The 27,985-nt window shown below is 46.6% G+C and overlaps 1 protein-coding gene across 1 annotated transcript; it reads left to right on the top strand.

Moving 5' to 3' along the window:
- LOC143819248 (cytochrome P450 2U1-like) lies at positions 1-27,985 on the top strand. Its single transcript, XM_077300660.1, has 5 exons — positions 1-828; positions 13,366-14,001; positions 20,335-20,496; positions 23,839-24,006; positions 25,319-27,985. The coding sequence occupies exons 1-5, from the start codon at positions 363-365 to the stop codon at positions 25,495-25,497; spliced, it is 1,611 nt and encodes a 536-aa protein (XP_077156775.1). The 5' UTR covers positions 1-362; the 3' UTR covers positions 25,498-27,985.

Genomic DNA, 27,985 nt, shown 5'->3' with positions numbered 1-27,985 from the left:
ATTAGTTCTCTGCCCAGCCACCGGCCTCACCTGCCTCTCAAGGCTGTTGTGTGTGTGTGGGGTGGGGGAATGGAGGAGAGGAGACTGGGCAAGGGCTTGGGCGGCAGGCCGGGCGCCAACGCAACAACATCGAGCAGCGCCAGCGGCTACTGCCCCTCGCAGGGGGTCGCCGTCTTCCAGATTGCAGTCCTTCCAAGGCGGCCGGGCTCTTGTGCTCCGCGCGCTTGGGGAAGCCCCTTGAGCGCGCGAAGTGGGCGTCCCCGCCGCTCCGCCCTTCCCGCCGGCAGCCGACCAACCTGAGGGCGGGGCGCGGAGGGGGTGTCGGGCGCCGCGGGCCGCCTCAGCCAGAGCCGTCGGGCACCATGGGCCGCGTGGAGGAGCCGCCGTCCGCGCTGCTGCAGGACCCCCTCAGCTCGGCCCTGCTGGGCGCCGCGGGGCTGCTGCTGGCGCTGGCGCTGTGGGGGCTGCTGGGCCGCCGGCCGCCGCGGGGGCTCCCGCCCGGTCCGAAGCCCTGGCCCTTGGTGGGCAACTTCGCCTTCGCCGTCCTGCCCCACTTCCTGGGGCGCCGCCTGCTCCGAGCCGTCGGCCAGCCGTACCCCTACGAGGACGCGGCGCCCGGCAGAGGCTCCCCGCGGCTGCCCTCACCGCACCTGCTCTTCACCCAGCTGGCCAAGGAGCACGGCAGCATCTTCTGCTTCTTCGTCGGCAGCCGCCCCGTCGTCATTCTCAACGACTTCGAGGCCGTGCGCGACGCCCTGGTCCTCCAGGCCGACGTCTTCAGCGACCGGCCCAGCTCGGCCTTGGTGACCCTCATGACGGAGGGAAAGGGTAAGGGAGCCGAGGCTGCGGGCGCTGCAGGAGGGCTGGCCGGGGAGCCTGGCTCGAGGGCGCTGAGGGCGCGCGCACCGTGGTCCCCACAGCCGCGCCAGCAGGAGGCCAGCCAAGGCCAGCGAGTCACCCGCAGGGCAAACTTGTCATAGCATGTTCTGTTCTGGGACAAAGATGTTTGTTCTGGCTAAAGCTGAGGCGAGAGTTCTGTAATTTTGAACCAGTCAGTGATTCCATGCTTGGTTCTCACTGTTGCTTCTTGGCCTCCATATAGGTTTCTCAAGAGACAAATAAGATGCTCTGGTATTCCCATCTCTTTAAGACAGGGGTAGTCAAACTGTGGCCCTCCAGATGTCCATGGACTACAATTCCCAGAAGCCCCTGCCAGCATTCGCTGGCAGGGGCTTCTGGGAATTGTAGTCCATGGACATCTGGAGGGCCGCAGTTTGACTACCCCTGCTTTAAGAACTTGCCACAACTTGTTGTGCTCCGCACAATCAAAGGCTTTAGCATAGTCAATGAAGCAGAAGTAGATGTACTTCTGGAACTCCCTAGCTTGCTCCATGATTCAGCGTATGTTGGCAGTTTGATCTCTACTTCCTCTGCCTCTTCAAAATCCTGCCTGTACTTCTGGTGTAATAACATGTTATGTTCTGGAACAAAGATGTTTGTTCTGGCTGTTCTGTAATTGTTCAGCCTTCTTTTTACATGGTTGGCTGCTAGTGAGATGCTTTGCTTGTTTTAGAAGCATCCTGTGCAGTTTACAGTAGCAGGCAAGAAGAACCCCAGGAAACTAGGAACTCAACCTATTCTGATTATTGTTATTGTTATTATTATTATTATATTTATTTATTTTCCGCCTCTCCCGACAGGCTCGAGGCGGGTCGCAATAAATAACCCCATTAAAATTCCCATTAAAACGTCAATCTACTAACATGACGGCTAAAAATCCCATCCCTCCCCCAATTATCAAAGAGGTGAAGAGGAAAGGAAAGGGGAGTAGCGTGATGAAAGGATAGGGGAGTAGAGTGATAGGAGAATTAACTTGGGATGTGAAACAGTATTGTAGGTGTGAGAAGTGCAGTGGTGTTTTTAGGTTTAAATATGTTGCACTGCCACTATATCTGGAATATAGTTCAGGAATGTATTTTTTTGTTTAAATTTCTCGCTTTTGTGATTGATGATTTATTAAAAGCAGAAATTCCAGAGATGAGGCACCACAACAAAAGCGGCCCTGGCTGTAGTATGTGATGTTAGAGCATTTCGGTATTTGTGATCCAAATGATTGTCAGAGTATGTGATAGTTGGAAATAGATTATGTTGATATTTTTCTAAAGACAAGTTCCTCCTGTTTGAGGACGTAGTTTCTGTGCAAACTTGATAGAAACAAAGATGTTTGTCTGTTATCTCTTGTTCAGGGTTTATATACCCTTCTACAAACATGAATGCCACTAGGTGGTATAGACCCAGCCTGGAGTCAACTGTACCATGTTGCAAAACACTCAGAGGGAAAACGGAGATGCTCAGCTTCCCAGCACATCAGCACTAACTAAGTTGAATGTGATCTGTTGGTTGGTGCACATTCTGGCAAAGGGTGTCACCCTGGTGAGGAACCCCCACTCAGCCCCTCTCCCATTCTGAGCAATTGAGAAGAATGCGAAATAAAATCAATCAGTTCTCAGGACTCAAATCACGTTCAATTAGAGTACTGACTTCTGAACTGTGTCTTTCAGCATTAGCTATCTGCATCTCTGTTAACTTATCATTAAACTGATTATTTAAAGACATTTTTAACTGCCCTCCCATCAAAGCTACTTTATCACTAGCAAATTTGCATTTCATCAACAAATTGTTTAAGGTTAGTATGTATTCTAAAGATTTTCCTGACAAGCACCCATGAAATAACAAGTTTATCTACTCTGTATTATGCAATTGTTTTTTTAAAAGAAAGAATAGCCTTAAAGCTATACGATGAACAAGGTAATTAAGATTATTCTCAATAGTGCAGGGTTTATGTAGGTAATTGTTATTACCTCGGCCAAAGGTAATTGTTATTGCCTTGGCCAGAGGCAGAGCTCAGACAACTGAGAGCACTTGGAGAGAGCTACTGGGGAGTGTTTCTGCTGACCAGGTGAGGCTATTATGCTGACTGGGTAAGGTGATTGCTGGGAGGATTAAAAAGGGCTGCTCCTCGCCAGAGGCTCCAGCCGAAGGGCGAGAGACAAAGGGCTCTTGGCGAGAGACAAAGGGCTCTTGGCGAGAGACAAAGAGCTGTTGGCGAGAGACAAAGAGCTCTTGGCCTGTGGCTGTTAGCTTGGGGTTCTTGGCTGAGTAATTAGAATCAGTAGATTATATTTCCCTAGTACTTGCACTGCCTAGAACTAACAATGGACCTCCAGGACACTCACCCCATCATTTGCAGCGAGTGTGACATGATTGCCTTCCTCCCAGAAGACAAGATGGAGTACATCTGCCCCAAGTTTAAGCTGGTAAGACTTTTGGAGGAAAGGAGGATTAGAAGGGGATTAGAAGACAGCATTATTACTCTGACCCAAAGTAAGAAAGGGGAGGAGTTCATAGACCACAGCCGTGCAACTCGGAATAAAGAGGATACAACCAGTCCTGAAGAGGATAAGGAGATCAACCTCACTATGGAGCCTCTGCAGACAGTTTGGAAAAAGACACAATGGCGTAGAGCGCAACGGTTCTCGGGGCCTTTGGAGCTCCAGAATTGATTTCAGGCCCTTGCAGAGGAGGTGCAAGGGTCAACAAGGGAAGAGGTCCCAAAACAAAGTCTAAGACAAAGTGAAGAGGCCACGAGGATAGAAGGAAATGGAGCTGAGAAGAAGAAAAAAAGGAGAGTACTGGTAATTGGAGACTCCCTGCTAAGAGAGGGAGTCATGTGGCTGGGCCCGACCCCCTAACCCGAGAGGTGTGTTGCTTGCCAGGGGCGATAATTAAAGATGTTTCAGAATGGCTGCCCAAACTCCTCAAATCTACGGATCGCTACCCATTTGTGATGATACATGTGGGAATGAATGACATGTCCCTGAATACCATCGCTCCTATTTAAAAAGACTATCAAGATCTGGGGAGGAAGCTCAAGCAAATGGGGGCACAAGTGGTATTCTCTTCAATCTTGCCTGTCAAGGGAAGAGGAATGCGCCGGGAGAGGAAGATAATGGAGATGAATCAGTGGCTGCGTAGTTGGTGCCGGCAGGAGAGATTTGGTTTCTGGAACCATGGAATAGGCTTTCTTGAGGAAGGCCTACTAGCACCTGATGGACTGCACTTATCGAAGCTGGGGAAGAATGTGTTTGGCAGGAACCTGGGGAGATTAATCAGGAGAGCTTTAAACTGAAACCACAAGGAGAGACTATCAACATAGGGAGTGTAAGGAAGGAGAACGATCGGGGACAGCCCAACCGGCAAGGCCAGCTCACAGGGAACCAAAAGTAAAAGGATTCAGATGTCTTTATACTAACGCCCGAAGCATGGGCAATAAGAAGGAAGAGCTGGAACTTCTCATGCTGATGGAAAGGTATGATCTAGTAGGCATCACAGAAATGATTCTCATGACTGGAATGTAATGGTGGATGGATATGAACTGTTCAGAAAAAACAGAATAGATCGAAGAGGTGGAGGAGTGGCACTGTATGTGAGGAAAGGGCTTACCTGTCAGGAAATTCTAGTGAAGGAAAGCATATCTACAGTGGAAAGCATCTGGGTGAAAATAAGCGAGGGGAAAACAAATAGTGTGGTGGTTGGTGTCTGCTACCGACCGCCTGACCAATGAGAGGATGTGGATGCTGCACTTTGTGAGCAGCTTGAGAAAATATCCAAGCGGCAGGACCTTGTCATCATGGGTGACTTCAATTTCCCAGATGTGTGCTCGGAAACAAACTCTGCGAAGCATCCTCAGTCATGCAACTTTCTGACCTGCCTGGCTGACAAATTTCATTTATCAAATGGTAGATGAACCCACAAGAGGTTCAGCCATACTGGACTTAATACTGACCAACAAGCAAGAGTTGGTGGATGAGGTGAAGGAGGTGGGGACCCTAGGGGGAAGTGACCATATCCTCATAGAATTCCTTTTGAGATGGGGAGCCAAGGAAGCTTGTAGCCAGACGCGGATGTTGGATTTTCGTAGGGCACACTTTAATAAACTCAGACATGATGAGTGTCATACCATGGATGAAAATGCTGGAAGGGAAGGGAGCATGTGAAGGGTGGGTCCTACTCAAACAAGAGCTATTGCATGCTCAATCAATGACTATCCCAGAAAGACGAAAACACTGCAGGAGCTCTAAGAAGCCTATTTGGATGAACAGAGAACTTCAAGAGGAACTAAGAAAGAAAAGGAAAATGTTCAGGAAATGGAGGGAAGGACAGAGCTCTAAAGAAGAGTACCTACAGGTTACTAGGCACTGTAGATCAATCATCAGAAAGGCCAAAGCTGAGAGTGAGCTACGATTGGCCAGGGAAGCCCATTGTAACAAGAAAAGATTTTTCAGTTATGTGAGGAGCAAACGTAAAGTAAAGGAGGCAATAGGCCCACGGGTGCGGATGGACAAACTCTAACGGAGTGCCTATTTTACATCTGTTTTTTTCCTCAGGTCAAAGGGTTTAGGCACATCTAGAGATGGCAGTAGCTAAAGGATAGTGTCTGCGTGGCAGGTTAAAATGGATAGAGAGGTTGTTGAGAGGCATTTAGCTGCACTGGATGAGTTCAAATCCCCTGGGCTGGATGAAATGCACCCAAGAGTGCTCAAAGAACTTTCCAGAGAACTTGCACAGCCCTTGTCCATCATCTTCAGGATCTCTTTAATGACTGGAGATGTCCCGGAGGACTGGAAGAGAGCAAATGTTATTCCAATCTTCAGAAAAGGGAGGAAGGATGACCCGGGAAACTACAGACCAGTGAGTCTGACCTCTGTTGTGGGGAAGATAATGGAGCAGATATTAAAGGGAGCGATCTGCAAACATCTGGAGGACAATTTGGTGATCCAAGGAAGTCAGCATGGATTTGTCTCCAACGAGTCTTGCCAGACCAACCTGGTTTCCTTTTTTGACCAAGTAACAGGTTTGCTGGATCGTGGAAATTCGGTTGATGTAATTTACTTGGATTTTAGTAAAGCTTTTGACAAAGTTCCCCATGATGTTCTGATGGATAAGTTGAAGGACTGCAATCTGGATTTTCAGATAGTCAGGTGGATAGGGCATTGGTTAGAGAAGTACACTCAAAGAGTTGTTGTCAATGGTGTTTCATCAGACTGGAGGGAGGTGAGTAGCGGGGTACCTCAGGGCTCGGTGTTTGGCCTGGTACTTTTTAACGTATTTATTAATGATCTAGATGAGGGGGTGGAAGGACTACTCATCAAGTTTGCAGATGACACCAAATTGGGAGGACTGGCAAATACTCCGGAAGATAGAGACAGAGTTCAACAAGATCTGAACACAATGGAAAAATGGGCAAATGAGAACATGATGCAATTTATTAAAGATAAGTGTAAAGTTCTGCATCTGGGTCAGAAAAATGAAAAGCATGCCTACTGGATGGGGGATACGCTTCTAGGTAACACTGTGTGTGAACGAGACCTTGGGGTACTTGTGGATTGTAAGCTAAACATGAGCAGGCAGTGTGATGCAGCAGTAAAAAAGGCGAATGCCATTTTGGGCTGTATCAACAGGGGCATCACATCAAAATCACAAGATGTCATAGTCCCATTGTATACGGCACTGGTCAGACCACACCTGGAGTACTGTGTGCAGTTCTGGAGGCCTCACTTCAAGAAGGAGATAGATAAAATTGAAAGGGTACAGAGGAGAGTGATGAAGATGATCTGGGGCCACGGGACCAAGCCCTATGAAGATAGGTTGAGGGACTTGGGAATGTTCAGCCTGGAGAAAAGGAGGTTGAGAGGGGACATGATAGCCCTCTTTAAGTATCTGAAAGGTTTTCACTTGGAGGAGGGCAGGATGCTGTTTCCGTTGGCTGCAGAGGAGAGGACACGCAGTAATGGGTTTAAACTTCAAGTACAACGATATAGGCTAGATATCAGAAAAAAATTTTTCACAGTCAGAGTAGTTCAGCAGTGGAATAGGCTGCCTAAGGAGGTGGTGAACTCCCCCTAACTGGCAATCTTCAAGCAAAGGCTGGATAAACACTTTTCTCGGATGCTTTAGGATGGTTAGGGCTGATCCTGCGTTGAGCAGGGGTTGGACTAGATGGCCTGTATTGCCCCTTCCACCTCTATGATTCTATGATTCTATTTATAGTGCAGGGTTTTGCTATCACATTTTCAGACTCTGTACTGCCTTGTGTAAAGCTTTGATGGACTTTGCTGTAAACTGAGGTTCAGCTCTGAGTAGCCTTGGGCAATTCACTCCTTCTCATGACCTAACTGTATGTTATGTTCTTCTTGGGCCCCCTGTGCTCTAGGACAGTGGCCCCCAACCTTTTTATCACCAGGGACCAGTCAATGCTTGACAATTTTACTGAGGCCTTGGGGGTCTAGTTTACTAGAGGACTCGTTATTGGATGGCACCAGAGGGGTGGGCTTAGCTGTTGGCTGCTACGGCTCCTCTGATTGGGCAAATGGATGAGAAGGATGGGGGAGCAAGCTGGTCTCTGTTTCTGTTCGCCGTGGTCACTGAAGGCAGCGGGCAGGAACCTCATTGCCGCAGAGTTGTGTGGGCTGTCCTGGGAATAAGGTGCTCCTGAACGTGAGATGAGGGAGTCTTAGTCGGAGCAGTAATGGAGAAGGGGAGCTTTGTGACCTGGACTTCTGCAAAGTTGTGTTGACATTGGTGGGCTGAAGCACCTAAGTTCTTAGAGCCTTGGCCCGGTACCGACTGATCGATGGACCGGTAGCGGTCCCCGGACCGGGGGTTGGGGATCACTGCTCTAGGACACTAATTCCCAGGTATGCTGGGACCAGATTAGGACTGAGAACACAGGGAAAGGTGGTCTTCCCCTCTACTTCATTTTCTTTACCTGAGACAGCCCCAGGATAGACCATTATTTGGCATACGGGGGAAATGTAGTTGTACTGATGGACTACCGATAAGTCTCTCCAAGAGGCAAACAGCAGCTCCCCTGAGCCTTTTCAGCTTGGGAAAATGGTGTCAATGGAAATTTTAAACTCACCATGCTCTACAAAGTTTAAATCCTGGTGGAATCTTTAAAGCCAAAAAAACTTCCACAATTCTGCAGGGCCTGCAAAAAGGAGCTCTTCCATCAGGCATTTGGTGGGGCTGACTGACCCATAACATCTACAGGTGCCCACCCAGACTGAGGGACAGAACTTACTGAGGAATTGTCAAGTTACTGTTGAAGTGCCGTTCTAATTGTTCCAGCTGATGTGTTGTTGTTATTGTTATGCTGTTATATTGATTTTGATAGTGTTCTATGTGAATGTTCCTAAATGTTTTATGTAAACCACCCAGAGCCGTAGGGAAGAGCGGTATAAAAATATAAATAAAATAAATGATCGCATGCACATTTCTTCAGATAACCTGAAGCTATCACCATGCGCTGTGGTGCTGATCCAGATTGGATTCATAGACTAAGTCCTGAGGTTGAACAGTACCAAGTAATGCTGTTTTTTCTCCCTTAGGGGGCGAGGACATCTTCTGGGTGATTTCCATGAATCCATTATGGAGGCAGGACTTAAAAGTTCTTCTTCCTCTTGTCATCAGATGTGAGGTTCAGTTCTTTTCCTGCCTCAGTGGTGTGCAGTGTGCATGCAGCGAAGCAGGCCTTTACTTATTCTTCAATATATCTAGACTAATTGTATTAATACTGATTCTAATTCTTTACGTATAAAATTTCTGTGGCTATTTTGCCTTTAGCAGACAGCAGTAAAAGAGCAGGGACTGAGTCTGTTACAAGATTGTTCCGATGGCAAGCGCCAGCCGTTTTGTGGACAGCTTTTCAGTGTCCAGCATGGGGAGTAATACGGAGCTTAGAGAAGACACACTCCTTTTTGAAGGGGAACTGGAGGCTCCAATTGTCAGAGAAGAACTTGGCACATCAATGTAAGTGGGTGCACTCAATGAGGCTGTCCCTAACCTGAAAGAGGCTTTCCTGAATAAACACCACAGGCTAGACGAGCGTGTGGGTGCACGCTGTGGCCATTTAGAAGACTGGGAAGTAGAGCTAGCCAGAGCCGCAACATGAGAGCCTCTTGCACACAAGGAGACCTGTGACAGATTGGAAAGTACTGTAAGAGCCCGTGGGTACTCTCATTTGTTTCCTGGCATGTTGGATTGTACTAAAGAAATGGTTTCTCAATTTACTCTGAATAAAAGTAGTAGAAGGTGGGAGGGGGAGACAAGCCAAAGGTACTGTCAATCACCTTCCCCCCCACCAGCTACGGACATGATTCAGGAGAGGGGCATAGTTCCCAATGGCTGACTAAAACAGCTCAAAAAAGACATCACTGTAACCCCACAAGATCCTCAGTGCACTCAGATGATGAGTCATCCAAAGCAGAGGGAGAATTTCAGATGGAGAGATTGCTGAAGAAATGGAACTCCCAGATCAATCTAAGTGTTGTTTTAATTTTGATGATTGTCAATATCTTTTAAGTATGTGCTCACAAAGACAGAGCCTCTTGTGGTGCAGAGTGGTAAGGCAGCAGATATGCAGTCTGAAAGCTCTGCCCATGAGGCTGGGAGTTCAGTCCCAGCAGCCGGCTCGAGGTTGACTCAGCCTTCCATCCTTCCAAGGTCGGTAAAATAAATACCCAGCTTGCTGGGGGGTAAACCACTGGCAAACCACCCCGTATTGAGTCTGCCATGAAAACGCTAGAGGGCGTCACCCCAAGGGTCAGACACGACTCAGTGCTTGCACAGGGGATGCCTTTACCTTTTTATGTGCTCACAAAACTTAAACCTCAGGTAAACAGTAGGAGATGGGTATGCAGAAAAGCAAGACCCATTCTAGACCACAAGGGAATAGAGAAATTTCCCACCCGAAGATTCAATCCTTTGCCCCCTTACCTTGAAAGGAAGTATGGGGTTAAATGCACAAAGCCTATGGCAAACAGGCAATTTCCAGCATCAGCAAGGAAACTGTAAACAATGCTGAAACATGTAAAGGATTTTTTCCAGGTTCCAGTTCCTGATGGGCCTGTGGTAGGAATACAATCCTATGGGCTTTTGCCTGAGGAAGGGAGAAAAACGGTAAAGGTTCACTGAGATAGAAAAGCAGACTATGCGTTACACAACACATTTGAAGCAATGTTTGTGTTATCTAGAGCAATGTCAGTCACCTCAATTGCTTCCAGGGCTTCAGTCATCTGTATGCGTAAGATAGCACAGTTGATTCCAGAAAATGATAAATGGTCGGCAGAAGGTCTTTCAGAATTGCTAGTGTTCAGGGCAGATGCTTCACTCGATGCAGGAATCTTTAATGCAAGAGCAACGGCAACTAGTACAGTGGCTAGGAGAAACTTATGGCTTTGGGCCTGGCAAGCTGGTATGAGAGCTAAGGCAATTGAAACTGCAGACCCATTTTTAGGGCAAAAGCTGTTTGGAGAAACGTTGGAAAGAATTCTGATAGAACCAAAGGACAAGAAAAAAGTGTTACCCAGATCTGTACGAGGAATGGGTAGAGGTAATTACTATAGTACTGATGCTCCTTTTCGTATGCAGCATACATTGCCTCGTTTCCATCAAGATGGCAGAAGACAGTCCTGGATGCAACAAAGGGACTCCTTTCAAGGAGGATATGGTGACAGAGGCCAATGATTTAACTGTGGTAACAACAGCAGCCACTTCATAAAAGCAAGAGGGATAAAGGGGTTAAATTTCAGAAGGAGAAAAGGAATCAGAGGAAGGGTTTCTAGAAAAGGAAAATAGGATAGGATGGGGAGGAGATACAGGGGATAGTCTAGAGCAGTGGTCCCCAACCCCCGGTCCGGGGACCGGTATCGGTCCGTGGATCAGTCGGCACCAGGCTGCAGCTTCTCCTCATCCTCCTCCCCGGCTTCTGCCTCAGGGGCTGCCCTGCCACTCTGCCGCCAGCTCACCTTTGGTGCTCTCCAGTGGCCGCCATGGTTGGGACTCCCCCTCGCCATGGCACTACACAGCTGCTGCTGGCAGTGCCCCCCAGCAGGCGGCGGGAAGTCAGGGGCGCCAGCGGGAAAGCAAGTGGAGCAGGGCCTTAGGCGGCAGTGACGTCCCTCAGCAAAAGACTAGCCCCCCCAGGCCTCAGTAAAATTGTCAAGAGTTGACCCGGTCCCCAGTGATAAAAAGGTTGGGGAATGGGGACCACTGGTCTAGAGTGCCCCCCCCCCAGCACACCATGTTTGCTAGGGAGACGCTGCTGTGAGGAGGGAAAAAGGGAAAACTGAGGGCCATTCCACACAGATTCATTGTAGCAGGAGTGTGGCAAATAGTAATCCCTACTAAAATGCAGTTATGCACAACGTCGTAGACAATCTGCCACACTCGTGAAACCGATCCGCAAAAAGTGCTTCGTTGTAGCGCTTCCAGGGAAATCCCAAAAAGTGGATTCACCATCTGGAAAGCGCTACACTCTTGCAACCAATCAGCAACACTAGCGGAAAAGTTATGTGCGTTACCATTGTTGCGGTTTCTGCAAAGTCCCTCCCCCTGGCTCTCTCCTCTGATCTTCCGGCGAAGCGATCGCCATTTTTTTTTCTCGGAGCGAGCAGAGAGCAACGAACTGGCGAGCCTTCATTCACCCAGCGAGGCTTCCCCGGCTGCAGTAACTCTGTTTTAAGTCACCAAGCACCACACAGCCCCATTTGCTGGTTCCCTTTATTTTCGGCCGAAAATCGCGCCCGTGATTAGGGGGGGGATGATTTTTTTTTCACAACAATGAAACGGCAGCTCACACGCCACCTGCTAGCTAGATGGGTCTCTCTGTTGCAACGAATCAACGCAGATTCGTTGCAACGTGTTTTTTTTTTTAAACCTGCCTTAAAGGGAAAGGGGCTTTTCGGGAGCATGATAACGGCTGCCCATTGGCTGCTCATTTGATTGACGGCCAGGAGCGGGACAAAGCTTGGCAAATATTGCTTCCTGGATAGCAATTTTTGCCGAGACCGGAAGCCTGTGGGAAACGATTGAAACACAACTGGATTCCACTACAAAGGCAGGTATGCATAACGACGAATTCCACTATTTAAAATGGCGTTTTTTCATTCCGAAACCAATTTGCAACATTGATCCTGGTGCAGAATGGGCCTGAAACTGCAGATAAAAGTAGGTTGACTGGTGGATGGAACGGAGAAAGGTTAGCAGGAGAATGGAATGAGTCTATAGGAGCTTTCAGGGAAGGGAAGGAGGAAGTAGTGTGAAGGGCAAAGAACATGCCTTACTGCAAGTCCTAGTGGGTCCCCCATTTGTACTTTATATAAATCTCAGATTAAATCTGGGTAAGGAATTACAACAAATGCATGTATATCATAAGGCAGGCCTATGGATGAGCCTTTCTCAACTTCTTTACCATCGAGAAACCTCTGAAACATTCCTCAGGCTTTGAGAAACCCCAGAAGGTCAAAGTACTTTTATCTGCATAAAACTAAAATTTAACCATTGCAGTTATGGAAATCCATAGAAGAAAGTTTTTCATTTAAGTCTGCCAACAAAGACTTAGCTACTTTTACAATTATTGCTGAGTTCTTCACACTTGGTATAGTTCTAATCCACTGTTTTTCATCAACACACGTAAGTCTCAGTTTCTTCAAATATTCCGCTAAAGGGCAGCGATGTAGTGTGAATTTAGGACATTCTAAGAGTATGTGGTATAACATGTCTGGGACGTTACACTCATGAGAGGGAATATGCAAAAATATACCTCAAGTCAATTTTGAAGGAAAGATGCTTAGGTGAGCTAATAGAAATTATCTTTTTAATGTATTTGTCACCAGAATTTGGAGCTATAAAGGCATAGTTTGTGTATTAAAGGGATATCCCAGAATCAGGATGAGCAGATGCTATTAGTAGAAGAACCTAATGATGGATTGTTCTGATCTAATCTCTGTGTGATTAATTTTAGAGAAACCTCATTAGTAACACCACTGTACAGAATATGATTCAGAAGCATAGCTGTGTACATACCCTTCCAGGGCCCCTCCCCTTCCCACCCCTTCCTTATCCAACATTGGCCATGGGGGGCGGGTATCATTGTGACCATAGCACTGAATTCACGGTCTGAGAATTTTGGCTACTGGTACTTTTGAGAATTTTGGCTACTGGCCATGGTTATCCAAGATCTTTCTCCATTATTCTAATCCATAAGGACATACAGAGACTGAATTTATAATTTTTTTCCATTCAAAGTCTAGTTCTGCCATTGACTCCCAAAATATTAACTTGAGCATATGGTTAGTACTTGGGAGAGAGCCAAGTATCTCCTGAGATGACAGTGTAGTACAGCACCTGCTATTTACATTACATGTTCAACATGCAAAACTACTGTCACAGGGAGAGTGGGGAAGGTCTACCATATTTGCAGTGGTTAAACTAACCTTCTCCCCTGCACTTTCTTTCATTCAGGTGTGGTGTTTGCACCTTATGGCCCAGTATGGAAAAAACAGCGGAAGTTCTCTCATTCCACTCTCCGCCATTTTGGATTAGGAAAGCTCAGCCTGGAGCCCGTGATCCTTGAAGAATTCAGGTTTATGAAGAATGAAATTCTGAAACATGGGGAGAAGCAGTTTAACCCCTTCCCCATTATCAGCAGTGCAGTGTCCAACGTCATCTGCTCCATGGCCCTCGGCAAGCGTTTTGACTATGATGATGTTGACTTTAAGACCAGGCTGATTCTCGTGTCACGGGGTCTGGAGCTGGTCTTCAACATGTACATCGCTTTGGTGAACGTCTGTCCTTGGCTCTACTACCTCCCTTTTGGTCCCTTCCGAGAACTCAGGCGGAGTGAGCTTGAAATCAAAGCCTTCCTGAAGAAAATAATTGCACAGCACAGGGAAAACCTGGATGCCCAGAATCCCCGGGACTTCATAGATATGTATCTAATTCAAGTGGATGAAGAAAAAAAGACCAACAGCAAAACCAGCTTTGATGAAGACTACCTGTTACTTATCATTGCGGAGCTTTTTATTGCAGGCTCAGACACCACAACTAACACAGTCCTCTGGTGTCTGCTGTATATGTCGCTTCATCCACGAGTACAAGGTAAATGGTGTCTTTTCAAACCCACTTTCATTAATTAATTAATTCATTCATTAATTCATTCATTCATTCATTCATTCGGAAGCTTTTAACCTGTCCTCCCCACGCTGAAGGGTAGACCCAACCCAATTTATAAGCTCCATAGAAATACAACAAATGATACATACATATCAGTAGACTTAGTCACAAAGCAAGTGGGTGGTGGGCAGAGCAGTTGTTAGTTCTGTCCTTGTTAAAGATTGTATATTGCCCCCCAGCTTTTCCCCGCCATAGGGATTGCTCTTGAGCCAGTAATGATCAGATCTCCTGTCTTCAGGTAACTCCTTCAATGTGAATTCATCTGCCATGGAATCCTGGGGGGTCGTTGAGGACTCCAGAGCCTGTTCTAACTGAAGCAGCACCCTCAAGTAGGGTGGGGCTGGTCACTCCCTTACATGAACTCAGAGTTCACCCAGCAATCCTTTGCCACTGCACATTACAGCCAAAACTGGTAATGGTGGGTAAGCCAGTTTTCAGGATTCGGCTCTGCATAATGATTTCTAGCAATTCTTTTCTCTCCCTTGTGCAAATGCAGCCTCAAAAATTGCTTTATTAAAGATGGGCATAAATGACAGGGGGAAAATCTAGCCTTTCATCCTCTGCTATTTTCACATCAGGAGAAGATTACCGTGAGCTACCAAAGGAGGGAAAAAAATGTTGATACCTGTAGATTTCCCCAGGAATAAAAATAGCTCATGGATGGCTTTTTCATAGGAGTGCCAATTTCCAGGTGGTCGTTGGAGATCTTCCAGAAATCCAACAAATCTCCAGGCTATAGAGATCAACTCCCCTGGGGAAAATGTCAGTTTTGGAAGGTGGACTCGGGTATTCTACATTGCTGAGGCCCCTCCTTTTCCAAAATTCTGCCCACCCCAATCCAGTCAAAACATCTCCAGGAATTTTCTAGCACAGAGCTGGCGCCTTTATGTTTCCAGCAATAAAATGGCATGGGAGGAAAGAAAGTTTCCTTTTCTCTCCACACCTTTTCTCCCTATGGAGAGCCAGTTTGGTGTAGTGGTTAGGAGTGCTGACGTCTAATCTGGCAAGCTGGGTTCAATTCTGCCCCACATGCAGTTCGATTCTGCCCCACTTCCCCATATGCAGCCAGGTGGGTTACCTTGGGCTTGCCACAGTGCTGATAAAACTGTTCTGACCAAGCAGTAATATCAGGGCTCTCTCAGCCTCACCCATCTCACAGGGTGTCTGTTGTGGGGAGAGGAAAGGGAAGGTGACTGTAAGCCACTTTGAAACTCCTTTTGGTAGAGGAAAGCAGCGTATAAGAACCAACTCTTCTTCTATTGATAAGGCAATCCTGGAGACTGAATTTGCAAAAGGGTGGGGGAGGAGAAAGAACTTGTTTAAAGCAGGGGTAGTCAACCTGTGGTCCTCCAGATGCCCATGGACTACAATTCCCATGAGCCCCTGCCAGCAAATGCTGGCAGAGGCTCATGGGAATTGTAGTCCATGAACATCTGGAGGACCACAGGTTGACTACCCCTGGTTTAAAGTATACACAGAAGAAACCTTAACATGTAACTGAGCCCTCAGAGAGCCTTGTCTGCCATTACTGATCTGTTAATTGAGAAGCCCTTGATAAGCTTTCAAGGAACTCTAGGGTTACTCTAATACAGTTGGAAAACCACAGCCTCCATTCGTTCTTGCTCGACAGTCTTCAGTGTTGCTATGCCTATGTTGAACATTTTAATGCTGAGAAACCCCCAAAACATTCTTCAGGTTTCGAGGAACCACAGAGGTGCCACAATCATGCAGACTGTGGTTAGGAGGCATGTGTACACACCCACCTGGGACCCCTCCCCTTCCCACCACATGCAGTTCTATCATTGGCCATTTTGGGAGGGGTGAGTGGGTCAACATGAACATATATATGGTCATATCTCTGGATAAATGTGTTTTTAAATATAATTTTAAATTGTTTTCTTAACAGTTATACAAGTTTGAAACAGCAATTTAGGTAACACATTTATAGAACATTTCCGACAATGTTTTCAATTACCATTTCTCAATCTTTTTCCTTATGGAAGTTCTTCTTCAATTTTCTCTTCACCTTGGCTCAACGGACTGCTGCAGGCTTGGCTGAGTTAGGCTGCCTTCTAGTTCTGTGCTTTTTCTTTTCTGCTGCGTTCGAATAATCTGAAAGAGAAAAGAAAACCAGCAGATTGAATTGTTCACAAATGTAGGGAGTATCTTTAACCGCTCCTAGCGGAGCGGAAGAAATAAAACAGTAAGGGCCCCGAGGGCGGGCCCTGTCCGGGATGAGGAAGGGTGCCGATAGGCTTCTTCCCCTGGACTGACAAGCGGAGGGCCCAATTGGGAGGCGCGAAACGCCTCCCGATTGGGCCCTCCGCTTGTCAGTCCAGCCCCAAACTGTCAATCAGCAGCCGCGCACAGCGCGGCTGCTGATTGGCTGTTTGCCTGGACTACAGCCAATAGGGAGGCGCAAAGCGCCTCCCAACCTGCCCCATCCCCGACGAGGGCTACCCTTCCCTGCACGGCGGCCATTGTTCTGCTGGCCGCCGAGAGGGAAGGTAGGCCTGCGGCTCCCTGTGCCTTCCCCCAACTGGGGGAGTACAAAGGATTCTGCGAGCCCGGGGACGGCGCTGGGAGGCTTGCTGAGCCGCCCTGCGCCGTTCCCGGGCGCGCAGAAGCCTTTGCCGCTGGGGGGGTGGGAGGGGAGAACGGCTTCTGCACTCCCTGAGCCGCCCTGCGCCATTCCCGGGTGCGCAGTCTCCATGTCTCTCTTTATTGAATTGTGTGAAGATACAGTTTCAGATTCGGTACTCCCATACCCCCTCTTGATTTCTCATCTTGCAGAACCTTGAATCCTATCCTAGGTCTTTTGTGGTTCTATATAAATTTGTTAATTTCTCTTTGCCATTTTGAGTTGTTTTTTTCTTTGATATCCAGGAGGAGCATTTGAAAGAGAAAGTTCATCTTGGGGAGAACTAACATTTTTGTTATCGCCATTCTAGCTGACCATGTGAATTGTTGCGTCGTCCACCTCTCTAAGTCAGACTTTATCTGAGACCAAGTCTTGTAGTTGTTTTGTATTAACTTGTCTAGATTCTTGTTGAGATAAATACCTAAATACTTGATAGAATATGGGTTTACAGCACAGTCTGAGGACAATTCCAGCTCTTTCACTTTTTGGTCATTGTTGGAGTTTAAAAATTTCTTGGTTTTGGTTCTATTGATTTTATATCCTGTGACCTGGCCAAATGCTATGATGCTATCCATGAGTTTAGGGACAGACATCTCCAGGTTTTCCACTGCTAGGACCACATCATCTGTATAACTTCTTATTTTATATTCCTGATTCCGTGTTCTTATACCTACAATTTCTGGGTCAGCTCTAGAGTTAAGTTGAAGAGAAGCGGGAAGAGTGGGCAGCCCTGTCTTGTTCCTTCATTTATTTGGATCGACTCCTCTGTTGACATCCCATTGACGAGGATTTTGGCTTCCTGCCTGGAATAAATTAGCTTTATTCACTTTGAAATATTACTGCCACAGTCCATCCATTGTAGCATCTGCCTTAAGAAATTCCACTGGACATTATCAAAGGCCTTTTTGCCGTTTAGCCTCGGTCTCTCTGATCTCTACTGTTAATTTCCCTAAACCTTCTAAGATCAACTTGAGTTGTGCTTGGATAGATTCTTCTGAGTCATCATCACTGTCTGATCTTGTGTTCTTCATTTCTCATTTTCCTGTTGCCACATCCTTTTTTCTTTTTATCTGGGCAACAAGCTCTGCTACAGTTCTCCTCCCTTTGCGGGATCCTTTGTAGCAGTGGTCCCCAACCCGCGGCCCGCGGCCCAGAAGGCCATGGCGCCGGGCCGTGGCTTCCTCTCCCTGCCCCCCCGCAGTAAAAAACTTTCCAGGCCGCAAGCTTGCGGCCCAGGAAGCTTCTTACTGCGGGAGGGGGGGAGAGGGAATCAGGGCCGCGCTGCGCAGAGCCGCGGAACACCTTCCCCGGGGCCTGGGGAGTTTTTTTCGCAACGGGGGGGGAAGGAAAAAGGCTCCCCAAGCCCCGGGGAAGGCGCTCCGCAGCTCGCAGAGCCGCGGAGCGCCTTCCCCGGGGCCTGGGGAGCTTTTTTCCAAATCGGGGGGGGAGGGAGAAAACTGCTCCCCAGGCCCCTAGCGGCCCGGCACACGCCGCCTCCATTAAGAAAATGGCCGCCAGCCAGAAGACGCCACCAGGGAGCCCACCCGCTCAACGGTGGGTATTTTGCGCTTTTATTCTGCCCCAGTCTGCTAGCGCCCATTGTATTTCGGATACAATGGGCTTTTTTACTAGTTGTTGATAAACTCACAAACAGCTGGAAATAATATTTAAGTGGTTATTTCTGCAAATTATAGGTGGACTCACAAATTCACATACAGTAAATCAGTCAAAAATTTAGTTAATTAATTAAACTTTCTAAGTTATGGCACCTGATTGTCGTGCACAACCTATTGGCACTGTAGAAAAATCGCAGGTGGTATTTTAAAAAATTCCCTCTTGTATGTAATTATTTATTTGCTTCTGAGTGCCACCACCAGAGCCCGCCACCTGCTTATCTATGATTTTCGTTCTGAGAATTTAGCTGTGTTACAAAAAACAAAGTGAATGAGAGAAAAAAAGGGAAGAAAAGAGGGCAATACTTAGCTTTATTGCCTCTGCAAGCCACTTGCTTCTTCCCCTGTTGCAGAACTGTAGAGTCTTCATCCTCCTGAGGCTTCAGAGATGGTCTCTTCTGCCTAGCATTCTTTTAGGTGCAATGTAGTCATTTTTGCTGCTCTTACAGCATTCAGTTTGTGTTCAGATTTCCACCAAGGATGGACTTTCTGCTTTTCTGCTTTTCCTAGTTCCTACTTCTCTAGGTAGTAGTCCGTGGCTCTATGGTTTGCTCAGCTCCCTCAGTCCCTCTATTCGCCTTCTATTCCTCGTGCCTTGGGACTTCTTCTCAGCAAATTAAGAGAAAATTAAAGGAGCTGCAGAGGAGGAGAGGGAAAGGTGATTTTGGACGAGTCAGAGATGATTCAGGAGATACGTCAATGCTTTCGCCAGCCTTCTACCATTCCTAATTGTTGGTGGACACTTGCCGATTTGTTACACACCAATGCAGCTTGCAGCATGCTGGGTTTTCTGTGTCTCTCTGCATTTCTGTGCCTCTTTTCCTTTTTAAAGTGAGAATCCTATTTGCATAGTGGGGAGGGGGAGACTTAAAGCAAAACAGAGGGGAAAGGAGGAGAAAGGAGAGAAGAGAGAGAAAGTAATAAAAGCTTGGCTGGGAAGGCAGGGTCTGGCCCCAGCGTCAGGCGTTCCGTGATGTTCCGAAGGATTCTTTCAATCCTTGCAGGCTCTAAATTTGGCCCCCACATGCTTAAGTGCACTTGGAGGACCTTCAGGAGGAAATTCTCGTATTTCCCACCTATCTGAATAAACCCGAAACCCGGGGTTTCTTATTGCCTGAACACAGAGAACGCTGTAAGCGCCCTGTCACTCTGCTATGTTGTTTCTCAATCCCTCTCAATAAATGTTTAACGATTTTAAAAATATATTTTAAATTCATTAACTCCCACCCATACAGGAAACCATTCCAGGCCCATTAAGAAACCCCAGGGTTTCCCAGAACCCTGGTTGAGAAAGCCTGATTAACCCATTTGAATCAAGACTTATATATTAATTATTCTTCCTCAGTCTCTGTTGGAGGCATATTAGTAGTAAAGGCTTTTATTTTGCGCTACTTTGGCCTCCATTAGTTAGGGGGAAATTGTCTAAAGTGACCAGAATTAAGGGAACCTGAGGCAGTTCTGAGCTTCCCCAATCAAGTGCAGAACACTTTCTGTTTCAGTTGGGGGGGAGGGGGAGAGATGAAGACCTGAGTTCAAATCGATCTGAATTCAGCAGGACCCACAACAGAAAAACAAAGTAAGTGCAGAATCAGCCCTGGCGGAATGAGTTCCCAGGTGAACTGCAAGCCCTGACAGATCTGAGTTCCGCAGGGCCTGTAAAACAGAGCTCTTCCATCAGGTATTTGGTTAAGGCCAGGGAGAATAAGATCTGAGCCCCAACCTGAGTTATGGAGAACATTGGGATGCCTACCAGCCCTCCTGAAATATTTTTAAAAGTTTGTGAGCAGGGGAGTTGGTCATTGTCAGAGATGGGGGGACAATCAGATTTTAATGGGGTTGAGTTTTGTTTTATAACTAGGATCCAAACTGGTGGGCTGGACTGTGTGGGAGGACAGGGTTCTTCCAGGGGGTGGCCCAATTTTCTCCCCCACCGTTTTTCAACAGCAAAAGTCCAAGAAGAAATTGAATCCGTCATTGGCCGGGCTAGAGATCCTTCCCTTGCTGACAAGGCAGAGATGCCCTTCACGGAAGCCGCCATCATGGAAGTTCAGAGAATGGCGGTGGCTGTCCCTCTTTCTCTTCCTCGGATGGCATCAGAAACCACTGGTAGGTCTTGTGGAGGTCTGCAGCTTGTGCCACTGAGGGGGGGGGGTTGGGTGTCAGAGATTCAAAGAAAGCCAAGGCTAAATAGGCATGTCCTGTGCCTCCTTTGTTTCTGTTAATCTGATCTGAAGCAAACTTGGAAGACAAATACTCTGGTTCAGGAAGGGTTGCCAGTTGCAGCCTGGAAGATTCCTGGGGATTTAGGGGTGGTGCTATAGAGGGAGAGAGTTCACCCAGAATCTATGGTATATCATTGACTATGCTAAAACGGTCACTTTCTTCAAATAACTGATCTCTGTTGTCTGGAGACCAGCTACAATTCTGGGAGAGCTCCAGGCAGCACCTGGAGATTACCAAGGTGAAATGGCCAAGCCAAACTGGTACATTATACTACAACGATGTGTCTTCACCTTACTCCAGGCCTAAAATCTTGCAGTCTTGCTGAGCCACAGCAGTTTTTAACATTATGTTGGCATCCATCAACGCAACATTTTAAAAAAATATATAAACAACTTGTAGAAATAGCCCAGTTTCCTGCACAATTGATGGCGATTTGGGCATGCTTTCAGACAATAGAAGAGCCAGTAATAAAAGCATGGAGAAGTGTAGTTCTCCCTACAGGAGAGAGGTTCAAAAGTGTCTCAAGTGCCTTTTGGTAATTTGATCTAGGGGTCAGACAAGAAAAGAAATGACAGTTCTGTGATCAGAAGCCCCTGCCCAGATTTTTAAAATTTTTGAAAGCAGCCATGATATTGTGTGCGTGAATTGGATCAGGGCTTAATTTAAGGCCTTGAAACAGCTTTTCCAGAGAAGATTAATATATACATATACTAGGGACAAAGCCCGTTGTACCCAGGAATACAACGGGTGGTAGAGCTTGGCGTTGGGAATAGGAAGTGGAGAAGTCGTTCAGTCTGTAAGGGCATGGGGTGTGTGTGTTGTGTGAGAGGCTGTGGTGGCATAGTGACAAATGAGGGCATGGGTGGTGTGGAGATATGGGTGTCAAGAACCTGTGCTTTGGAATGTTCATTGAGTGTGGGAGAGGACTGACCTTTGGGAATTGTCCCATAGTAGTTACTGATGAGCTTTCCAGAGCCATGTCTTCAGATATGTGAAGGGAAAATCAGATTGGAGACTCTTCTTAGGGGGAGATTGCATGGCAACCAATTCCTCCCAGTTCTGCATCATTTCCTTTCTTGTGTGAGTTAGGCCACAGACACCGAAATGTCTCTCTGCCCTAATCCACATGGGGTAGTCACAGTACACCGGTGTCCACCCTGCTCCTTCTGTCTCAATTTTTTCACTGTTGATAAAATGTTATATGCTCACATGCTTCTTTCATAGCTGTTCCTTCGAAGAAGAACTGGATTTTTGTACCCTGTTGTTTACTATCCAAAGGAATCTCAAAGTGGTTTACAAACACCTTTTCCCTTCATCTCCCCACAGTAGACAACCTGTGAGGGAGGTGGGGTAGAGAGCCTCACATGGAAGCTGGCAACCCTAAATGCTCTGTGCACAGCATTCTTGATCTTAGTAAGGTTTTTTATACTGGTTTTTTATTTGCCAGGCCAAGCTTGAAAAAAGTCACTACAGTTCCTATGTCTCTCCAGCCATTTACTTGTTCACTATTTACAGTTGCAGGCTGTAAATATTCTTTATTTAGATCTTCCTGCACTTTCCAGATTCACAGGACTGATGCTTGTCTGTCTGTCTGTGCCCCAGAATACAAACAGTTGCTGGTAAGGACTGGCCATAGCCCATAGTCCAGGAGGGACACACCCACACCACTCCCTCCCAACTGCAGTCTGCAAGCCTCTACCATGGTCTCTAGATTGCTGTTCATCTCTAGATTATAATGATCAGCTCTGCAGGCAAAAATGGCTACTTTGGAGGCCAGACTTTGAGGCATTGTACAATTTTGAAGTCCGACCTCCAAACCTTCAGGAATATTTTCAACCCAGGAGCTCTCCAGGTGGACCCTGGAGAGCTCCTGGAATTACAGCTTCTCTGCAGAGTATAAAGATCAGCTCCCCAGGCAGAAAGGGCTACTTTGGACAGGGTTGTGGTAGAGAAGAAACATTTAAGGACTCTCACACAGGTTGTTGTTGAGTTGACTGGAGACCTACTGCACAGGGTTGTTGTACAGATGAAATAGGAGTTAAAAGAACCTCTGCAACAGCATCCAGTTTTGTCTGCAGCATAACGCTGTGCAGTAGACCTCAAATCTGCAGAGAGTTGCAAAGAAGAAATACACATGGCTTGGCTGTGTCTTCCCTCTAGCAATGAGGCCAGCCAGAGCAGTATATTAAGTGAGAAGGTACTTTTCTGTGGCCTCCCTGTCAGCCAACTGTTTGGCAGAAGGGGAAAGTCTCGGGGTGAAAAATGTTGTCTTTGTGGAACTTTATGAGCAAATGTTGTTCCCTGTAGACCAATGGACAGTGGGAATAGCTTATCGTCTGTTTCAAAGAGTGATATGAGAATGAAGGACAAGGACTATGGTCAGGCTCTTGGAGTACGAATTGATCCAGCCCTGTCACATTTTGTTCTTCGGTTGGCAATAATTTACTTTAGTAACCCAGATAACCCACAAAAGATTTGCCTTTGCTGCACTTCAGAGCCCTGCAGGATTGCTTCCCAGTGCTTGCATCACCTTTAATTCTGATAAATTTTATCTGCTGGCAAACTGAATTTTGCCTCATGTTTACTGCTGGGCCCGAGGGCTGCTCTTAGTCCTGCCAGCACGCTTTTCTTCTCCAGGCATGGGGGTTCTACTTGGAGTGTGCCTGGGGAGGATCACCTGTGCGCTCCTGGGGTGGCCCAGCCACTTAACTTCCTGTGGGACACTGGCTGACGAAGGGGCGTTTGGCTCTCAAAAGCTTGTACCCTGAAACTCCTGTGGGTCTCTAAGGTGCAACTGGATTTTCGTCTAGCTGCCTTTGAAGGCTGCTGGTGAGCAGCAGCAAGCCAAACCCAGAGGCCCCCTGAGATGGTGGCAGTGCAGCAGGGGCTGCTCAATGGGTCCTGGACGGCAGCACTGATGGCAGCACAGTAGACCTGTCTGCTGCTACCAGCACTATGACCCAGATTGGAGCTCAGCAACCACTCGGATTAGCTTGCTATAGGACTGTTTTAATGTCCCAGTATGCCTTTGCACGTTCACACGATACTAAATGACAACATTTGTAAAACATTCACGCTCATGGATTTCTGCCAGAAAAGCGACCCAGTTGAACTCATGTGCTTTTAAGTTCCTTCGTTTTCAAAGGGGGGGGAGGACTGTACTGGAAAAGATGCTCCATTTGAGTGATGCCTTTTGTTAAACATGTGATCCTTTTGTTTTTAAAGTGCTCCAGGGCTACACTATTCCAAAAGGAAGCGTAGTCTTCTGTAACTTGTGGTCGGTGCACAGAGATCCCAGGATATGGAAGAACCCAGATGATTTCTACCCCGAAAGATTTCTGGATGAAAATGGCCGGCTTCTTAAAACAGAAACATTCATCCCTTTTGGAATTGGTAATGGAGTCGTGTTTAGAGGGGCAGTACACAAAGATGAGTTAAATCTTAATAGTATCTGTGAAATATTTTTAAAATCCTTAAGATTCCTGTTATTTGTGAGAAAAATATTTTGACAAGCATGGTCTTCATGGTGTACAATTTTAAAAATTATTTGCATTATAAGTTTTCCTGGAGAATCCCAGAGCATCTTTTTTTCTATGGTCCAGCTGAGCAACAGACTACATTCTAATTCCGCACATAATGGCATGCTGTAGCCTTCTGATACTTTGTACAAGAGATGGTAGACCATGCTCCTTCAAATGCTGGGAGTAGGTTCCAGCTGTCTTTTCTGCTGCAGTTAAAGGAAGTCCTCGCTGACCACTCGAAAAGGCAGCCAAGAAAACCTGCATGTGGAAAGGCCTTGTGGGGAGGGGGTTGTAGTAGGGAGGAACGTTGGATGAAACAGAGTGGAAAATCCACCTAGGTCCATTTTTATTGCTTCTATACAGCCTCTAATTCTGAAAATGTAAGGGGACCTGTTTTCTTACAAGGTTGTGGTGACTTCCAATGACTCTCCCATCACCCTACTTACACCCACATTGGGAACATCCCTAAGTAGCTCTGCACAGAAGTAAGGTTGAAGTTATTCACTGGGGTTTACTTCCAGAACAGTGTCTTTTTGATTGCATCCTTTGCTACCATCTGTGCTGTTTCTGGGGGTCTACTGACCCCTCTGATTGACAAAATCTGGAGTCCACCTCTCTGGGCTGTCATAGGAGAACGGAATTGGCAGAAATCACTACCCCCCCCCCTTTGTTAGGATGACTTTTTAAAGAACTCACCATAGTAATTTTTCATACATTGGTCCTGTGCATGACATCAATGGATCACACCATCCCTTAGTGTTGCAAATTGTCAACCATCAAATGGTTTGGGACTTGCTTTTCTGGCTTTTTGTCCTCCAGACTGCCTAGGTACAAGTTTTCTGAAAAATGGAAAACTCAGGAAAATACTTTTTTAAAAGATATATTTCTAAACTGAATTAAGCATCTGTATTCTTAGAGCTTAGGAAGTATATTGTTTACTCCACTTTTGTTGTACATATAGGGCTCTGTATTAAGTAACTGTGGGGTGGCCTTAATGGGTTTATAAGGGAGCTTGTGATAAGATCTGTGGGACCCCTTATCATAGAATCATAGAATCATAGAGTTGGAAGGGGCCATACAGGCCATCTAGTCCAATCCCCTGCTCAGCGCAGGATCAGCCCTAAAGCATTATATACATGAATTGCCACATGCTGATCACTGTTCTCAATGGCATTTTTTCAAAGGAAAACGTGTGTGCATGGGAGAACAGCTAGCCAAGATGGAGGTCTTCTTGGTGCTGACAAGCCTCCTGCAACATTTCACTCTCGTGTTCCCAGAAGATTTGAAGAAGCCATCAATGGAAGGAAGATTTGGCCTGACGTTGGCTCCATTTCCATTCAACTTAATTGCCTTAAAGAGATGAAGGCACACTGCAGGAGAATGCTGCATGAAGTTTGTGCTACTTGTAGGAAATTCCAGGGCAATATTTTCCATGTACTTCACTAGCAAAACCTCCAACCCTGAGCAGGGATGGGGGAACTTGTAGCCCACAGACTGCCCCAAACTCATCAAGCACTTTTCCCTTGGCCTGGGGACTGTTGACTAATCATTGTGAACCTCTTTTATGCTTGGACGGGTGGGAATGCAAGTTTTCTAATCATCTGTTGCAGAATGATGCATTTTAAATAATGGTGCAGAAAAATCTCTCTGGTAATTAGCTTTTTATATCAAATTGTAAGATATGATTCAATAGTGGATTCAAAGTGAAAAAAATACAAAGTAGCGGTATATCTGGATATCTTTTTTCATGTTCCAGGTTCTACCCACCTTCACTGTGAAAAGAACGTGTACAGGACGCTGACTCAGTCCTGTCTTGCCCCTCCCACCATACGTTTGTTTAGTTCAAAATCCAGCATGTACGTTTATTCAATTAAATGTATATTTGTGGCTCTTTGTTCCCTCCCCCCTAGAATCAGAAATCATTTCAAAATGTTGGAACAAATGGATTATTGACAGCACTGGTTCCAGAACTGTGCAGATTTCTGGTGCAATCACACAGAACCATTTTTTTTTAAGTTCAGTTTGGGAGAGGAGTACAAAACATAAGCTCCACTGAAGGAAGAGCTCACTGCTCATATTGCATACATCTTTTGGTACTTGAAATGTGTGTTTTGGGATTACTTCAAAAGTTGAAACTTTGGAGTAGTGACTCTTGGCCTTGCCTGCATTATAAATTCGATGTAGATCTGTGCTGAACTGACACAACTGTCCTACAGCACCTACACTGAAAATATTCAGTTTTTTGTAGGTGCTCTGAGAAACAATTGTTTACATTGTTCAAACTATACTGCTGTGAAGACCAGGGTGTAGTCTGCACGGGGCTTTTTACCCACTCCCAGATCGACTAAAGCCCTGCAATCTAATCGAAATCGAAAGCCCTGAGTTCGATTTCTATTTTGATTTTGGCCACTTTAAATTTTCCCTCTGCAATATGCATGATAGATTTGTGGTGACTCTAACTTTCCCCTGTGATATCCTGGAGTGGATATAAGCCTCAATATTTCAAAAACCGCCATCAGTAAATGTGCAGCACTCTGCTTTTTGTGAATTAATTTACTGCCTTGTGTCCCCAATGCTGTAGCAAAGCAGTCTTCCCTGATTGGCCAGGGTGTCAGTTCAAAGACTTCCTGGTTCCCGATTGCAAGACTTCCCTTAAAGTGACAGAGCTCCAGAAGTCCTAACTTCTCTCAGCAGAAATTTGCCTCTTGGATGTATTCCCCCTCCTCTGCTGTCTCCAATATTCTCCTCCCCTTTGAAGAAAAGAAAGAGACTCCTTCTGTTCTTGGCTGTCCTCCCCACTCTGAGCATTTGTGGGACCACAGCAGAGTACAATTGCAGCAGGAGCAGCCAGACTGGTGACAGAGTACCGTCTCCCAACAGACATTGGAAAGGGATGTCACTGATTGCCCTTAAAAGGGGGAAAGGGGAGAGATGAGAAGCTACAGTCTTGATCCATGGGGCCCCTGGCATGTGGGGCCTGTAGCATGTGCTGCATGGATAAACTGGCCCTGGTGAAGACCCACGACTTATCCTACTCAGGTCAACACCATACAAAACATGTGTTGCTGTGCACTTTTGTACTATGTGGATACCTCTTATAACAGCCTCTTGTAGCGCAGGGTGGTAAAGCAGCAGACATGCTGTCTGAAGCTCTGACCATGAGACTGGGAGTTCGATACCAGAAGCCAGCTCAAGGTTGACTCAGCCTTCCATCCTTCCGAGGTCGGTAAAATAAGTACCCAACTTGCTGGGGGGGGGGGGGTAAAGCAGTAATGACTGGGGAAGGCACTGGCAAACCATCCCGTATTGAGTCTGCCATGAAAATGCTAGAGGGCGTCGCCCCAAGGGTCAGACATGACTCGGTGCTTGTACAGTGGATACCTTTACCTTTACCTTCTAATGATGCACTTTAACATTTTTGTCCAGGATCCAAAGACTTGTATTTCTACCTTAGGAGGCATGAAAGGCCTCATTAATGATGTATACTAGCGATCCCCAACCTGTGGGCTGCGGACCACATGTGGTCCGTCGACTAATTGGAGGTGGGCCGCGAAGGACGCCTTCTCCCCCCCCCCCGGCCCTTTACTTCAGGGGTAGTCAACCTGTGGTCCTCCAGATGTTCATGGACTACAATTCCCATGAGCCCCTGCCAGCGTTTGACTACCCACAGGTTGACTACCCCTGCTTTACTTCATCCCCCCCGGCCCTTTACAACACATTTCGGGTGTCATTATCTCCCATCACTCCCAGATGGGACTCTCTCATTGCAGAGAAACAAGCTCAGGGTTCCCATTGATTTTTCATTGTCATGAGTTAAAATTTCCATGAAAATAAAATGTTCCTTATGTTCA

The sequence above is a fragment of the Paroedura picta genome, chromosome 10, assembly GCF_049243985.1.
Source record: "Paroedura picta isolate Pp20150507F chromosome 10, Ppicta_v3.0, whole genome shotgun sequence".
Lineage (NCBI taxonomy): Eukaryota > Metazoa > Chordata > Lepidosauria > Squamata > Gekkonidae > Paroedura > Paroedura picta.
The sequence above is the reverse complement of the archived record's forward strand: the minus strand, read 5'-3'. Positions and strand labels throughout refer to the sequence as shown.